Source organism: Vigna unguiculata, chromosome 10 (assembly GCF_037176805.1).
Source record: "Vigna unguiculata cultivar grain cowpea cultivar isolate G323 ecotype 2 chromosome 10, ASM3717680v1, whole genome shotgun sequence".
NCBI lineage: Eukaryota > Viridiplantae > Streptophyta > Magnoliopsida > Fabales > Fabaceae > Vigna > Vigna unguiculata.
Genome location: NC_140801.1, coordinates 10,945,906 through 10,964,399, shown reverse-complemented (window position 1 = coordinate 10,964,399; position 18,494 = coordinate 10,945,906). Strand labels below are relative to the sequence as shown.

General features: G+C 39.1%; 1 protein-coding gene and 1 pseudogene across 1 annotated transcript; both read right to left on the bottom strand.

The window, feature by feature from the left end:
- Window positions 1-3,048: 3,048 nt before the first annotated feature.
- On the bottom strand, window positions 3,049-9,283 carry LOC146882133 (uncharacterized; annotated as a pseudogene).
- A 6,528-nt stretch (window positions 9,284-15,811) lies between these two features.
- Window positions 15,812-17,999, bottom strand: LOC146882132 (uncharacterized). The gene is made up of 2 exons (XM_085667291.1): window positions 16,100-17,999; window positions 15,812-15,846 (listed from the first exon to the last, which is right to left on the bottom strand). The coding sequence occupies exons 1-2, from the start codon at window positions 17,997-17,999 to the stop codon at window positions 15,812-15,814; spliced, it is 1,935 nt and encodes a 644-aa protein (XP_085523417.1).
- Between the last annotated feature and the right edge of the window lie 495 nt (window positions 18,000-18,494).

The window sequence follows — 18,494 nt, the reverse complement described above, 5'->3', positions numbered from 1 at the left end:
TTGCATGGGGTGCATGTTGATGGTTGACGCTGGAGCTGCATTAGAAATATTAGGAGAGGAAATGGTAGGGGAAGATGACATCATAGATTCAGAGGAAGATGCAGTATTGTGTATAGCAGGGGGTGTGACAGTAGGTGATTGAGGTGCATGTGTGATCGTGGGTGAATGAGGTTCAGAAAGTAAAAATAAAGGTTGTGATGATATAGAAGCAGGTATGGAGGAACCATTAGGTTCAAACAAGTTGGATTTTGTTTTATAAGGAAACTCATCTTCTTTAAACAAGACATTACGTGAGACATATATTTTTCCATTAGGATGAAGACAAAAGTAACCTTTTTTATTAACAGCATAACCAAGAAAAAGACATATGTGAGATTTAAAGTCAAACTTGTATTCATTATAAGGTCTAAGCAAAGGAAAACATGCGCAACCAAAAACACGAAGTAAATTGTATGTTGAAGGATTGTTATAAAGAATAGTATGTGGTGTTTGATGATGCAAGATAGATGTTGGGAGATTATTTATAATGAAAACAGCAGCTTTGAAAGCATAACTCCAATATTTTAAAGGTAAGGATGCATGAGCAAGTAAACTTAAACCAGTCTCTACAATATGCCGATGCTTTCGTTCCACAACACCGTTTTGCTGATGTGTGTGAGGACAAGTATATCTGTGATGAATACCAAACAAGGCAAGAGTTTTATCGAAGGAAATAAACTCACGAGCATTATCACTTTGTATGTTTTTGATTTTATGTCCTAATTGGTTTTCAACAAGAAGTTTAAATTTGAGAAAGATATCTAACGCTTGAGACTTAGCATGCATAAGATAGAGCCACGTAAATTTTGAACATGCATCAACAAATGAAATATAATATTGATGACCATCTATAGAGTATTCATGGGCAGGGCCCCAGATATCAATAAAAATCATTTCAAGAGGTTTCATATATTGAGTATTAGACACAGGATATGGTAGTTGATGTATCTTGGCAACAACACATGAGTCACAAAAAAAGGAATTCATTTTTACACCAATATTAAAAGCATAAAGGGCACGTTTTACAGTGTTGAGAGCTACATGCCCCATTCTGGCATGCCAAACATCCAGAGGAACAATTGAAGAAGATCCCGTAGTAGTGTGTTGAATGGTTGGTGGTAAAGACCTTTGCAAAGTCGAAAAAACGTAGTTGCCTTCCTTAAGGATTCCTTGGAGTAGAATCTCCTTGGTTACCTGATTTTTAACAGTGCAATGAGTAGGATAGAATTCAAAAAAAAACATGATTATCTTTTGCAAATTAAGAAACACTAATAAGATTCTTGGTTATGTGAGGAACATGTAGAAGTTTATTCAAAACAAAAGAAGACGAATTTGAAAGAGACGAAAGAGATGTAGAACCAATGTGGGTTATGGATAAACCTGTTCCATTTCCTAATTTGACTTGTTCAGCACCATTATAGTTTAATTTAGAGGTATAATTTGTAGAATCATTCGTAACATGGTGAGAAGCACCACTGTCTGCGTACCATAATGAATCAGGCATGGATGAAATGGTGGAAAATTGATCAGAGATATCAATATTGGAAGATAAAACCTGGGTGTTGTTGGTTTGTACGGATGATTGTATTTCTTGATTGAATCTGTGCCAGCAATCCATAGCAGTATGTTCACCCTTGAAACATATTTGGCATTGAGGCCGATTGTTGGACAACTATTGATACTGAGAGGGAATCGAGTTCGATCTAGACGATTGTCAACCAAAGGGAGGACGTCCACCGCGATTTGAATTTGATCTTAAACGCGCACGACCACGATCATAGGACCTGCCACGATTTGAAGAATTCCAAGAAATGGTGGTGGAATGCAACTGCGATGATGAGTCGACTTGTCGATGCCTTTCCAACCTTTCTTCTTGATCAAGAAGTAAAGCCTCGATCTCTTCGATGGTATAAGGTTCATGGCGCGAGAGAATAGTGGTGACAAAGGGATCATATTCTTTAGACAATCCATCAAGGATATGTTCAATGTGTTCTTCCTCTGAAACAGAGACACCTGTAGCACAAAGAGAGTCAACAATTTTCTTTATCTCGAGAATGTAGACGGAGATGGAGCGTTCTTTCTTGGTGCTCTTGAGTTGAGTTATGAGCTTTTTAATTTTTCCTCGTGATTGACTGGCATAGTAGATCTTGAGTTTCTGCCATACTTCGTAGGATGTGTTTAATCCAACCATTTTCGTGAGTAATGGGGAAGACATTGATGAGAGTAGCCATGCAACAATTAGGCGATCTTGCTGGTGATAATGCACGTATTGAGGATTTATGATATCACTGGCTCGTGACTCTTCGTTGAGATACTTGGGTGGGGCTTCTTTGCCTTCAAGATATTTGAGGAATCTAAGACCATCAATGGTGGCCATAACCTGATGCTGCCAAACCATGAAATTGTGTTCATCGAGTTTGACATTGACGGGAGTGGTGAACAAATGTAGAGTAGGCGTATGAATTGTGGAGGAAGAGGACTGGGAATTCCCAATAGGCGAAGACATTGCGGAAGCGAAAAAAAAAATTATGCTCTGATACCATGTAGAGTTTGAGAGGAGAGAGAAAAGAAAAGTATTTATTATGATTATGAAAGATTACATTCAAGGGGAATGCATGCAAGGTTATATAGAGACCTGCAGAGGCACAACAGAAGGGAAACAGATTAACTAAAACATAGTAGTTAGAATAACCACTAACTATGCTAACTAACAGAATCTAACTATGCTAACATTTTGGAATCTCTAAAATCTTTCATATTCTGCATTCATATATCGTTTTTCTTTTTCAGTCTCAAAACTCAAAAGGATGCTAAATTATGTCTAAATGCATTGACCCTATAATGTTGTGAAATATGTATAGGACCATGTAACAGTGCTAACTAAGACCGTATGGTATCATGTTACACTTTTTTTGCAAAAATTCATGTCATGTAGTTCTGCAAGTATATATAAATGGAAATACATGTTAACAAGTAGTAAGGTTTTGGTTTGATACGCTAATAATTTTTTCAACAGTGACCAAATTTTTCTATCTTTAATTTTCCAATCACTGTCTCCAGTTTTTTGATTTGTGTTCAAGATCTATTACATTAATTCCAGATACACAATTATAGCTTTCACCTTGAGCCCCAAATATCCTTGCTTCTATGCTCCAATTTGCATTTTCAACCTCTTCCTTCAAAATCAATGGTTTAACACTATCTTTTCCAACCAGTTTTGCCTGTGGTGACATCCTTTTAGCATTTTCGTAATCTGCAGTAGAGGCTGAAGAACTCTGATTGGACAAATTTTTACATCTTGTTGGAACATCATGTATATTTTCATTATCTTTGAAACTATCTTGAGCAGAATTTCCAGAAGGAACAATTTTCAAGCATTTAACAAGAAGATCGATCAAAAGGCACATTAGCATCACTGTTCTCTTTCGTTGCACAATATTCTTAGCAAAATCATGTTGATTCGGTAGCACCGATTGCTTCCACCACTTTGCATAACGTGTGGTAACATCTCCCTCAAAAAGCCTAGTAGGAAAATACAACTTTTAAGCCTTGGTGCTCATGACGGCTTCAAAGATACCAACTTTCTTCCACACTGATTCATACCTGTCTCTAAGGTCATCCACCCATTCGACCCATTTCCTGTATGTGGGGCGCTAGCAGGTGAAATGGATCACCAAAGGCCACTCCTTTGGTTCAAAAACCGATGGCAGTGGCATAGTCATAGAAGTTGAAAGTGATGGGGAAAACAACAACACAAACAATATACCAGAGAATGCAGTGGATATAATTTCCCCTAACTTGCAAGAATCTATGAGGAGCAATAATCAAAGAGAAGCAATAATAAATCACCAAAGGCACAAATAAAGGCACCAAGATTTTTAACGTGGAAAACCCTTCAAATTAAGGGTAAAAAACCACGAGTCGTCCAAACCAAAGAAATAGCTCCATTATGATCAACAAGAGTACAAAAGAGTCTCAATCAATAGCACAAATTAGTGCCAACACCCAACCAAATAACAAAGCAACAAAGCTTTCAAAATAGAGAAGAACAAGAGAGGAAAACCTATAATATCATTGCTGCAGTGCGAAACTAATATCTCCCAACTCAGACCTCGTATCAAAGATCCGACCGGTCAGAATGAAGAGCAATGAGTTCCGAACCTAATGTAAAACTTTCAGCCCGATCCAACAGTGAACGAATCCGCAGTGCCGATTCTACTGTGATAGCTCTGTGAAAAACGTGAACATAATTTTCCCTCGACCTCTCCCTCTATGTGTTCGGGCTTTCAGTGTGTTCTGACTCTATTATTCTTCCTCTCTATTTATATTGCAGCCTCCTCTCCACTAGGTTAAGTGAGACATGGGCTTCTCAAGTTTTGGGCCTTTTCTCCACATAGGAAGGGAGCCCAATACCCAACAAATCTCCCCCTCACAACTATGTGGAGATAACCGCCAAATCGGCGATCTCACAACAAACTTCAAACTTCCCTCTTGGAAATGCTTTAGTCATCATATCAGCACCATTATCATCTGTATGAACCTTTTCCAACTCCAACAACTTAGCATCCAAAGCCTCATGTATCCAATGATACCTCACATCAACATGTTTGGATCTAGAATGAAAAGTTGGATTCTTACCAAGATGGATAGCACTTTGGCTATCAACGAACAATGAATAGTTATCTTGCCTAAAACCAAGCTCCTGCAAGAATTTCTTCAACCATAGCAACTCCTTGCATGCTTCAGTAATAGCAATGAACTCTGTCTCTGTAGTAAACAACGTTACACACCTCTGTAGTCTTGATTGCCAAGCCACAGCTCCCCCTGCAAACTTTATCAAATAGCCCAAAGTGGCCTTTCTGGAATCAATGTCTCCAGCCATATCTGAGTCTGAGTAACCCATCAAAGTAGGTTTATCACCTCCAAAACAAAGCTTCATATCAATTGTACCATGAAGATACCTCAAAATCCATTTCACAACATTCCAATGCTCTCTACCTGGGTTTGACAAAAATCGACTAACTGTACCAACAACATGTGCAATATCTGGTCTTGGACACACCATCGCATACATCAAACTGCCCACCGCAGATGCATAAGGAACTCTACTCATATTGGTCTTCTCAACTTCATTTGAAGGACTCTGTTTAACACTCAGTTTAAAATGAGTAGCAAGAGGAGTACTCACAACTTTAGCATTTTCCATTTGGAGTCTCTGCAACACCTTCCTAATGTATTGCTCTTGTCATAGATAAATCTTCTTTTCTCTCCTATCACGTGAGATATGTATGCCAAGAATCCTTTTAGCAGCTCCCAAGTCTTTCATGGCAAAAGACTCGCCAAGTGTCTTCTTTAACCTGTCAATTCTAGAAATATCTTTCCCAACAATAAGCATGTCATCAACATATAATAACAGGATAATAAAGTCATCATTAGAAAAACTTTTAACAAAGACACAATGATCAGAAGTAGTCTTCTTGTAACCTTGCTCACATATAAAAGACTCAAACTTCTTATACCACTGCCTTGGAGCCTGCTTCAAACCGTATAGACTCTTCCTTAGCCTACACACATAATCTTCCTTGGCTTAAACAAGAAAACCATCAGGTTGCTTCATGTATATCTCTTCCTCCAAATTACCATGAAGGAAAGTTGTCTTCACATCCATCTGCTCAACCTCCAAATCAAGAGTAGCAGCTAAACTTAGCACAGTTCTGATGGATGACATTTTCACCACAGGTGAGAAAATCTCATTGAAATCAACACCTTTTTTCTGTCTGAAACCTTTCACCACTAATCTGGCCTTGTACCTTGGAAGTGTAGAATTTGAATCTTGTTTCACCCTGAAAATCCACCTAGTTTCCAATGCCCTTTTGCCCTTAGGCAATTTTACCAAGTCGTAAGTGTGATTGTCATGCAAAGATTTCATCTCATCTTGCATTGCATCCAGCCACTGTTTCTTCTCTTCACCATCCAAAGCCTCTTCAAAACACTCAGGTTCTCCACCGTCAGTCAAGGTTATGTACTCATCACAAGAATACCTTGTAGAAGGTTGTTTCTATCTATTAGACCTCTTGAGTTGGACTTGAGGTGATTCAGGTATATCACCAAGATCATCATCATCATGTTCCTCTTGAGCATCGTCAATCGGAACCTCTACTCCACTTCCAACCTGTTGATCATTAACATCACCATGTTGCTCATTGTCTTGAGCTTTCGTTTCAACATTCTCCAAATTGTGAGCGGGCAACCTCATCGGATTACCATCGGTGAGATTACTATCTTTCTCGGGTGTGGTCTTCTCCACCTTATAAATGTCTTCAATGGTCTGGTCTTCCATGAATTGTACATCATGGCTTCTAACAAGCTTCTTCTCAACAGGATCATAAAACCTATAGCCAAATTCATCCTCACCATAACCAATAAAGATACATTTCCTTGTCTTTTTATCTAACTTGGATCTTTCATCCTTAGGAACATGAACAAATGCCTTGTAACCAAAGACACGCAAATGATCATAGCTAACATTCTTACCAAACCAAATTTTGTCTGGCACCTCAGTATTCAAAGCAATTGCGGGACTGAGATTAATAACATGCACAACTGCAAGCAATGCCTCTCCCCAAAAGTGCTTAGGCAACTTTGCTTCCGAAAGCATACATGTAACCCTTTCAACCAAGGTACTGTTCATCCTCTCCGCTAGACCATTCAACTGAGGAGTTTTAGGAGGAGTCTTCTCGTGTCTAATACCATGCTGCCTGCAATAAACATCAAAAGGTCCACGGTACTCACCACCATTATCACTACGGATGCATTTCAGCTTCTTGCCTGATTGCCTCTCAACCATAGCATGAACTTCCTTGAACTTTTCAAGTACTTGATCTTTCCACTGAAGAGCATAGACCCATAGCTTCCTGGAAAAATCATCAATAAAAGTAGCAAAGTAAAGTGCACCACTAAAAAACTATACCTTTAATGGGCCACAAACATCAGAATACACCAATTCAAGCAATTCTGACTTCCTTGAGGGATGATGCTTCTTAAAAGATACTCTGGTTTGTTTACCAGCCATGCAATGAGAATATTTCTCCAATTCTGCATTCCTCAATCCCATAAGCACATCGTTTTTAGCTAAGCAGTTAAGCCCTTTCTTACTTATATGACCAAGCCTCCGGTGCCACAAAGATGCCTCCATATACATAGCATTCACACTGTATTTAGCAACCAAAGCTTTAGTCCAGTACAATTTAGATTGTTTCTCCCCTTTGGCCATAACCAAGTTACCTTTAGTGAGCTTCCATTTACTAGAACCAAAGTGATTGTCATAACCACAATCATCAAGCAACTGCACATAGATTAAATTAAATCGGACATCCGGAGCATGTTTGACTCCTTTAAGCAACAACTACACTCCCATGTTGGTTTGTAGGCAAACATCACCAACACCAATCGCTTTAGACTCACCATCATTACCCATATTCAACACTCCAAAATCACCAGAAGTGTAAGATGTGAAGAACTCCTTCCTAGGTGTAACATGTAGTGTAGCACCACTATCAATAATCCACATGCTCTCATCACATACAAGATTAACGGACTCAAAGTCACGAAAAAGAACAAGATCACCATCTGTAGCAGTAGTGACACGATCGTCATCATCATGGTCATTCTCTCTTTGCTTGCCCTTCTTGTCTTTGTTCTCCTTTTTCCACTTAAAATAGTATTTCTGAATGTGCCCAATTTTATGACAAAAATGACACTCTAAATTCTTGTATCTTGACTTGGACTTGCTCCTACTCTTCTCTCTACCACCTTTATGTTCCTTTCTTGACTTCTCCCCCTAGCTTCTGTAACAAACATCTCAGACTGAGATGAAGAACCATGTGCATTCCTCCTCATCTCTTCATTAAGAGCACTGCTCTTTGCCATCTGAAAAGAAACAACACCATTGTAGAGTATTAAGCAACCATAATCCCATAACCTCGTCATCAAACTTTATGCCCATTCCTGACAATTGATCTAGGAGCCCTTGAAACTCATTTAAGTGATCAGAAATATAAGAATTCTCCCTGTACCTCAAATTCATCAAGCAATTTAACAAATACAATTTATTATTGCCCGACTTCGAAGCATACAAAGACTCAATCTTCTCCCACAAAGCTCTGGCATGTGTCTCATTAGCAATATGATTATAAACATTATCTTCAACATATTGCCGAATAAAACCACATACCTGTTGGTGCTCAAAGTCCCATTCTTCTTCAGACATAGAATTTGGCTTCTGTGTAGTAAATCTTTCATCTTGCCCTTCCACAAATGATAATTTGTACCATTCAAAGTAACCATCTTTGCATTTGCCTCCATCATTCAAGCAAGTAAATATAGCCCAACCAAGAGCTCTGATGCCACTCTCATGGGGAAACAACAACACAAACAATATACCAAAGAATGCAGCGGATATAATTTCTCCTAACTTGCAAGAATCTATGAGGAGCAATAATCAAAGAGAAGCAATAATAAATCACCAAAGGCACAAATAAAGGCACCAAGATTTTTAACGTGGAAAACCCCTCAAATCAAGGGTAAAAAACCACGAGTCGTCCAGACCAAAGAAATAGTTCCACTATGATCAACAAGAGTACAAAAGAGTCTCAATCAATAGCACAAATTAGTGCCAATACCCAACCAAATAACAAAGCAACAAAGCTTTCAAAATAGAGAAGAACAAGAGAGGAAAACCTATAATATCACTGCTGCAGTGCGAAATTAATATCTCCCAACTCAGACCTCTTATCAAAGATCCGACCGGTCAGAATGAAGAGCAATGAGTTCCGAACCTGCTGTAAAAATGTCAGTTCGATCCAACGGTGAACGAATCCGCAACGCCGATTCTACTGTGACAGCTCTGTGAAAAACGTGAACATAATTTTCCCTCTACCTCTCCCTCTATGTGTTAGGGCTTTCAGTGTGTTCTGACTCTATTGTTATGCCTCTCTATTTATATTGCAGCCCCCTCTCCACTAGGTTAAGTGAGACATGGGCTTCTCAAGTTTTGGGCTTTTTCTCCACATAAGAAGGGAGCCCAATATCCAACAGAAAGGACCTCAGGAACTCGTCCTTCGAGAGATTCTGCTGCAAGGGGTTTCAGAAAATAGACTGCTCTCAGAGTTGGTTTACTGTCACCAACTGGTGAAACCATGAAATCTTCCCTCATCTCCATGATGCTCGACAATGATTCATCCATGTTGAAAATTAAAACCGAAAACTTTAGTTCTATTCTAGTTTGATCAATGGAATGTGAAAATGTAACAAAAGGTGTGGAAGGTTAATGAAATGAACCCAGATAAACAAAAGTGGCTACTGTGTCAATGCATTGCCTAGGCCAATAAAATGGCTCATGAAGTTGCTGTGTGGATCTTGAACCACGAACATTCTGTAAAAAAGAAAGCTGTCTCTTTTTCAGTGAGTCAGAAAGAAGAAAAAAATCCTCAAAAATAAAAATGAATTGTGATTTGACGAGTAATTCCTTTATATTGGTATGATATATTTAAAAAGTAATTTCTAGAATAGTTTCATACAATAATAATAACATTTAAAAATATAAATTAGAATTAAAATAATTTTAAATTAGAATAAAAATTATTTCAAAAATTGAATAAATATAAAAGTTATATTTCAAAATCAAAATAGATTACAATAAATTAATTTACAAAAATATTAAAATTCACAATAATTAGTTTATTTCACTTCTGTAATTAATTTTTTTACTATAACATAAAGTATAACTATTAATAACATTCTAACTTAATTATTTTATTTTATTTTTTATTTTAGTATTTTTATTTTAATTATCTATTTCTATAGTATAAAAACATATACTAAAATATTAAAATTAATTTATTTTATTTCATTTATTATTGACTAATATTGTTTTATTGTAATATAATATTATATTAACAAAATATTAATAATATAATTATAAAAGCTTATAAATGCTTATAATTTATTCTACTATTTAAATTGTGTAAACGTAAATATTAATGAAACATAATCTCTTTATATTTCTTTTGTTTAATTTAAATGTAAGAAAAAAAATTATAGAATGAAAGTGTCATTGTTCTTTTTTCTTCTTGTTGCAACTAAAATCGCGACGGGACGACGAACCAAAAATTAAAATTTGTAAAAATAAAAATTTGGAGTCGTCACCATAGTTATTATAGGAAACTATGAAAAACTATAAAAAAGAGCAAGGTCTGCGAAAAAACCAGATTTTGTGTCCAGCAGTCGGTTACGCGTGGGGTAGGTATTAGCACCCCACAACGTCCGTCCTAAAATGGTACCTTTAATTAAATATGCAAAAGTTATGTGGTTTTTTTCAAAATATTTAATTTTTCCCAAAAATATTAATAAAAGAATGTACAAAAAACAACAAAACTATTTTTTTTATTTTTTGGGCCCGACGAGGATTAATCCTCGCTCCTACGTATCTCCATGTGAATGGAGAATTAGGGTTACGTAGTTCTTTTAGAAAAACTATTTGAAAAAAAATTGAAAAATGATTTAATTTTTTTAATAATTTTGAAAACCTTTTTATTTAAATTTTAGTATTATTTTAATATTGATGTCACGCGACGCGAGCAACCGTATAGACACTGAAAATATTTTTTTTTAATCTTTGATTTGTTTATCTTTTTAATCTTTTATAATTTTTTATATTTTTTTAAAGTTATTTAAAAGTGGATGTGGATGTCATTGCGACGTGAGCAACTAGATAAATATTAAAAAGTAAACAAAGAAAGCTATTTTTTATTCTTAGATTGATATATATTTTTTGGAGAAAAAAAACAAAAGTATGAAATGAGTGTCATGCAATGCGAGCGGTCAAGCAGATACCAAAGAAATAGGAAATATTTTTTTTTTATGATTTAAACAAAATAATGAAAATTAAAAAAAAGAAAAAGAAACTAACAATGACGTACCTTCTGCCTTTTCTTTTTTTCTTGCCTCCTTTTATAATATTTTTGTGTTTTTTTTAAGAAAGATAAAAATGAGATGCGTCTGTGTGGGTGGTAATGAGAGAGAAAAAGAGAGTATAGAGAATCTTCTTCTCTTTTTTTTTTTTTTTACCTCCTTCAATATGTTTTTTAGAGAGATGAAAGAAGAGGTGTGTATGTGGGAGTGGTGATGGGAAAGAATTAGAGAATTGTAGAGAATCTTTTTTTTTCTTTTTTTTTCGCCCTTTTCATATGACAAACTACGTATTTATATTCACATATTGCAATCTCAATGCAATCCTAGCCTTAATCGTAATGAACAATATAAGGAAAGAATTGGTCATGATAGCAACACATTATGAAGATCAAATCACAGCAAATCAGAGCACAAAATCAATCATTATCAGTAACAAATCAAAGCACAAAATCAAACCCAATTAGTAATATTGATTCTTACCATTTGAAGAGATATTGCTTCTAATTATTATTATATAACTAATTTCTCTATCGGAATAGGGATGTCAAAAAAATCCGTACCCGCGGGTATCCGTGGATAAAACCCGTAACGGGTAAGAAACGGATATTAAAAATGGATACCTGCTACCCGCAGGTACGAGTATTTTTGATACCCGTATATTAACGGGGCGGGTACGGGTATCATAGTATCCGTACCCGTGGATACCCGTACCCACTAAACTTTAATTCACAAAAGTACCCTTATATATATATATATATATATATATATATATATATATATATATATATATATATATATATATATATATAGACACACACATTAGTAAAAAACATTCTGGCCTAATTTTTTCTAAGTTGCACATTTTGTCTTCTGTCTTCATTCTTCAAACTTTAAGTATTGGTATGTTGTCTTCTTCCAAGTACACCCCTTGACATTCTTCTCTTTCTTTTATTTGAAATTGGGCATATACATCAAATTCTATATAAACAATGATGTTTATGGGATGCTTGTTGTCAAATGATGGAATCAAAATAAGAATACTTGACATGTGACAATTGAGGTTTATTATTTGTTTATTTTGTTTAATTTTTAGGAATCAATTGGAGAAAGTGGACTTTTTGATCAAAACTAATTGAAAAAATTTCATTATGTTGAACGTCATTTTATATTTACTTTTATAATTATTTGGACTTTGAGTTTATTTGAACTTTATTTAAAATTTATGACAGTGATGTATTTTATTTTATTTTATTTGAATTTATGATTAAATATTTGTTTTTTAAATAATTTTGTAAATACCCGCGGGTACCCGTGGATTCCCGTGGATATGAAAAAAATAGGCGGGTACCCGCATAACGGATACCCGATGGATATGGGTACGGGTACGGGGCAGATATTTATCCAGCGGGTAGGGTCTGTTGACATCCCTAATCATGAATAAAGGTAGAAAATATTTGAGTTATTGGGCTCATGAGAAGGAGTGTGATAATTAATAACAAATTGGGCTCTTCCTCCCTTTTTTTTTTCTAAAATTAAAGTTTGAAAATCTTTGAAGAAAATTTGGTTTCACATTTTTTATTTTCCATTAACTAATTTTTTTTTTTATTATTATTATTATTATTATTATTTTTAAATAAATTTAGTCACCCGGGCGAAATTGGGTGTTGATAGTTGTCCCTCTTTACTTAGATTTTATTAGATAATATGAAATTTTCATTTTTTCATATTATCGTAATAAAAGATAAGTAAAGATAAAAACACTAATTTCGTTCGGGTTTCAAAAGAATACAAATTTGAAGACAAACTTGACCATACCAAGTAGAGGGTTTCGATTTGACACACTAATTCTTTTGTTTTGTTTTTGTTTTTTTACCATTTTTGCTTTTTGAAAGAACCAAATTAGACCAACCCCATGGAGAGGGTCTACTCAAAAGATTCGGTGACCATGGCAAAACACTTTGTTTTATTATTTCCTTTTCTGACCTTTTTTAAAAAAATAGTTGAGACCAATCCCAAGGAGAGGGTCTCCATCTGACACACCAATTTTTTGTTTTTTTTTTTACTTTTTCAAAAAACCAAATTAGACCAATCCTGTGGAAAGGGTTTATTCAAAAGATTCGATGACCATTACCATGTAGAGGGTCACAATATGATAAATCACTTTGTTTTAATATTTTCTTTTCTGACTTTTGAAAAAACAGTTGAGACCAATCCCAAGGAGAGGCTCTATATTAAGAGGAAAGAAATCAATGACCATTGCTTCGCAGAGGGCCTGTAAGACCCGGGAAAAATTAAATAGTAATTAAATAATTATTTAATAAATGTGGGTAAAGAGAATCTTTAAGGTAATAAATGCGGAGTATTATGACGTGGAGAAGTATTAGCTCAAATGGTTGAGAGTACTTGGTTTAAGTGAGAGGACTTGGGTTCGAGTTCTATGTATGTTATTTTTGTGTGTTATTAAATTGGTATTATTTTTATGTATATTAAACGTGTGGTGGAGTTTTATAATTGTTCCTGCAGAGAACAAATAAGAGGTCAGGCACAAGAGTCACCTTTACCATGTAGTCCGCTATCTCCTCAGTTGGCCTCTTCCCATTCGATACATGTCGGCTTGAACCCAGAAGGGGTTACCTGCAGAAGAATCTCCGAAGCTCAAGTAAGTCAAAGCTCTCAGGGAGTCAAATCAGCAATTAATGAATGCGTACCTTTTAGTTCCCTTTTAGTTGGACCAACAATCCTTCGCGTTACAAGGACATGGGAGTGGAGGAGTTGTCGTCTGGAGACAAGGAGGTGGTGGGGATGTTGTTAAGATTTGTGGATAAGTTGCCCACTAAGGGCTTAGTTAGGGTTTATAATTCGGTGCATCCGATAATAGATATTGAAGGTATATGTTTATTACTTAAGCTGTGTTAATGATGCTAAGTTGTTTTGATCCGAGTTGTGATATGTTATTGCAGGGCATATGGCTCAATCTGGTAAGAAGAACTTGGCGCTCTTTCAAGCACTGAGGAAGGAGATGGCCGCCAAGGCCAAAGAGGCTGGGAAAGCTGGTGTTCCCAATCTGCAGGAATCCGTGGTTGAAGTACATGTACATGGCGGCACGAAGAGGAGGGCTGAGCTTCCGCCTCGACCTGGGAAGGGTAAGGATGTAAAGAAGATAAGGGCAGCTATCCTTGGGTCAGGTGATGGAGCGGGATCGGCCAGCGGGGAGAAGTTGCAGGAGGCCGGGCTGATTGAGTTGCCGGAGATATCCGTGAGGAAGGACATCTCAATCAACCTGCCAGATACTGTTGTGAACTCTATCGATAACATGGAGGTTGACCATATTGTGAGAACTATGGCTGAGTTTGGGAGCAAGGCATTAGTCTTGGGTCGACGTGTGGGGTCCCTTTACAGAAGGGAAGTGAAGGAGGTGGGGGAGTTGTAGGGTAAGGTGGACAAGCTTGCGGAGGAGAAGGCGGCGTTGGAGAAGGAGAAGGAAGGGTGGGAAGCTGAGAGGAAGAGGTTGGTGTCGTGGAAGGTTCGTTGTTTAGATTCCGAGGAGAAGTTGAATAAGCGTATAGGGGAGTTAGAAGAAGACTATGAGGACCTGAAGGACAAGTATGACGGGGCTGTCGGTGAGTTGGATGACTTGAAGAACAGCGTTATCCAGGAGCATATAAATGGTTTTGAGAAGGGGTTGCGGCAGGCAGCCTTCTTCTATAAGGATGTGGATGCCCTGGATTCAAGGTTCGATGTGGATAAAGATGTGGTTGGCGGAAAGTTGGTAGGAGATGATGAAGAGGGTGGGGAAGAGGTTGGGAACGAGGCGGCCGAGGCAGAGAAGGATGTGGATGCGACCGTGGAGGGTGATGACAACAAAACAGTTTAGGATGTAGCTTTTATGATGCTCTATTTCGTAATGAATCCTAAGTCTGTAATAACTCGTACAATATTTTAACTTGTTTTTAATGTGATGCATCTTGTGGATATATATGTTTTGTGGTTGTTGACGATAGCATATGTGATAGGAACGTGTTTGTTGGTTAATGATGTTATGTATGTGATATGTTATGTTATATGCGTATTTACCTAGGGGAGCATCGTTGGCGTTTGTATGTTAAACGAAGTAAACACGAGTAAAGGGTGTTCGACCCAGGCCGCTTACCTGTGGTAAGGGTGGGGAACTTAAACGAAGTAAACATGAGTAAAGGGTGTTCGACCTAGGCCGCTTACTTGTGGTAAGGGTGGGGAACTTAAACGAAGTAAACACGAGTAAAGGGTGTTCGACCCAGGCCGCTTACTTGTGGTAAGGGTGGGGAACTTAAACGAAGTAAACACGAGTAAAGGGTGTTCGACCCAGGCCGCTTACTTGTGGTAAGGGTGGGGAACTTAAACGAAGTAAACACGAGTAAAGGGTGTTCGACCCAGGCCGCTTACTTTTGGTAAGGGTGGGGAACTTAAACGAAGTAAACACGAGTAAAGGGTGTTCGACCCAGGCCGCTTACTTGTGGTAAGGGTGGGGAACTTAAACGAAGTAAACACGAGTAAAGGGTGTTCGACCCAGGCCGCTTACTTGTGGTAAGGGTGGGGAACTTAAACGAAGTAAACACGAGTAAAGGGTGTTCGACCCAGGCCGCTTACTTGTGGTAACGGTGGGGAACTTAAACGAAGTAAACACGGGTAAAGTAGTATAGAGTCATAAAGTAGGGAACCACTCATTTTATTTATTCAAATGGGGGTGCCTCGTTAAAACCTCCTTGGCCAAAACCCTCCTTAGGGAAAAAAGACCAAGTGAGGAAAAAGAGTACACCCGTGGTTACAAGTATGGATCCGCTTGTGGTGTATGTTCAACTGAAATAGAACTTGAGATGGGATACATTCCATGTGTTGGGGATTTCTTCCCTAGATAGTTGTTCTAGGCGATAGGCCCCGCCTCCTGTGTCTTCTCGTATGCGGTATGGGCCGTCCCAATTGGCGGAGAACTTGCCATCCTTCTTTCTAGCACTGCTGGCCATTCTCCATACTAGGTCTCCTATGACAAACGATCGCGGGTGTAGGTTTGCGTTATATTTCCTGGCAGCTCGTTGTTTGGCGGCGAGATTGCGTATTTGGGCTTTTTCTCTGAGTTGAGGAAGGAGGTTGAGATGTAAGGCTATGTTTTGGTGGTTGTGAGCTGGGTCGTACAGTTCTCGGCGCAGGGATGGTTCGCCAATTTCTACTGGTATCATGGCGTCTGCGCCGTAGACCAGGCTGAAGGGGGATTCATTTGTTGACGACTGCGGGGTGCATCTGTAGGCCCATAGTACTTCGATTAACTCTTCTGGCCATCGGCCTTTAGCGGTATCCAATCTTTTACGCAGTTCCACGAGGATAACTTTGTTTGCCGCTTCCGCCTGCCCATTGGTCTGTGGGTGTTCTACAGAACTTGTGATATGTTTGATGCCTAAGCCGGTGTAGAATTTTGCTAACTCCTTGTCAATGAATTGTCGGCCGTTATCTGTTATGATGGTATGCGGTATACCATATCTGCATATGATGTCCTTCCACACAAACTGCTGGACTTGCTGGGCCGTGATAGTGGTCAATGGCTTGGCTTCAATCCACTTGGTGAAGTAGTCGACGGCTACGATTAGGAACTTAACTTGTCCCTTGCCGGGTGTGAAGGGGCCTAGGATGTCCATTCCCCATTTAGCGAATGGCCAGGGGGACAATATGTGGTGTAGCTGTTCTTGTTTTTGATGTATAAGGTTGCCGTGCTTCTGACATGGTTTGCACTTTTTGACGTAGTCTTGGCAGTCCGCCTCTATTGTAGGCCAGAAATACCCGGCTCTGAGAATTCTTGTAGCCATGGTGCGCGCGCCTGAATGATAACCGCAGATTCCTTCGTGTAGTTCCTTAATGACGTATTGGGCTTGTTCTGGTGTGACACATTTAAGTAGGGGCTGGCCGTATCCGCGTTTGTAGAGGTCGTCGCCTACCATAGTGTACCTGGCGGCCTTGGCCAACCAAGTTTTGTCCGCGTCAGCGGGGGGGTTGCCAGTTTTGAGGTACTGAATGTAAGGGGTGGTCCAGTTTGGGTTTTGGGTGAAACTGTTTGATGGGGTGTGGGTTAACGTTTGGCAAGTGTGTGTGACGGAGGGTGTGGATAGTGTTTGCTGTAGCAAGGATCGGTTGCGGTTCTTGAGTTTGGTACTGGCTAATTTGGAAAGGATGTCGGCTCTGACGTTGTCGGTTCTGGGTATGTGTTCGACGCGGACCTGTTCAAAGGCGGATTGGATGATTGTGCGGACCAGATGGTAATATTGTTGGAGGATGGGGTCTTTGATCTGGAACTCGTCGTTTAGATGACCTACTGTGAGTTTTGAGTCGGTTTTACATGTTAGCTTTTTGACGCCTACTTCACGGGCTAGAGAGAGCCCGGCCAGGATAGCTTCGTATTCGGCTTGATTATTCGATGTTTTGAAAGCGAAGTGAAGAGATTTCTCAATGAGGATGTCGTTGGGGCCTTCTAGTACGATGCCGGCACCTGCACCCCTTGGGTTCGAGGAGCCATCTACATGAAGCGTCCATTGGTCCTCAGCAGGTGCTTGCTGTAGGTCATTGACGAAGTCCAAGAGACATTGGGCTTTGATGGGGCCGTGTGGTTCATAGCGGATGTTAAATTCGGAGAGCTCCACGGCCCATGATGACATACGCCCGGCTAAATCTGGTTTTTGCAGTATTTTTTGAATTGGGTAATCGGTCTTGACGGTTATGGTGTGCTTTTGGAAATACGGGCGTAAACGGCGCGCGGCGTGGACCAAGGACAGGGCTAGTTTTTCTACCATTTGGTATCTGGTTTCAGGATCTTGGAGTGTCCTGCTTACAAAGTAAACAGGGTGCTGGGTGCCCTCTGCTTCTTGGACAAGGGCAGCGCTGACGGTGTGATCGGTGGCCGTGATGTATACTAGCAGGGGTTGGCTGATGTCGGGTTTGCGAAGGATGGGCTCGTCATATGGTATCATAGCGGTGTCAGGGAGTTGCAATTTTTGATAGGTGGCCCAGTAGAGGATGTCAACTGAGCTGCCTTGATCCACCAGTACTTTTTTAACAGCATAGTTTTCGATTTCAACTGTGATGACCATGGGGTCGTCTTGTTGGTGGTCGAGGCCGTGGAAGTCGTCATCAGTGAATACGATGGGGGGCATACGTCGTCTGTGATGGGATTGGGTGATGTGGTTGATGGATTGTATGTGGCAGAGGTGTTTCTTTCTGGCAGACGAGGTGGAGCCTCCGCTTGCGAAGCCACCAGAGATGGTGTTGATGGTGCCTCGCAAGGGGGGGTCGGAAGGGGTGATGTTGGTGTGGGCGGGCTGTGATTGTTGGTCATTGGGTTGGGTGGGTTGGTTATTGTGGTTGACGCCGCTTGGTTGTCGTCTGTGGTCGTGTCGTGGAGGGTGGTGGGTTTGGGAGGAGGTGTGGTCATCCCTGCGGATGAAGCGGCGAAAGTGGCCGGCGCG

Bases quoted from the DNA above. Each gene is read 5' to 3' on its own strand.
- LOC146882132 (XM_085667291.1), bottom strand. From the start codon at position 17,999: ATGATACCATATGACGAGCCCATCCTTCGCAAACCCGACATCAGCCAA. The intron at 15,847-16,099 runs GCAATCTCGCCG...GTTCTATTTCAG, and splicing joins CAGAGAAAAAGCCCAAATAC to TTGAACATACACCACAAGCG.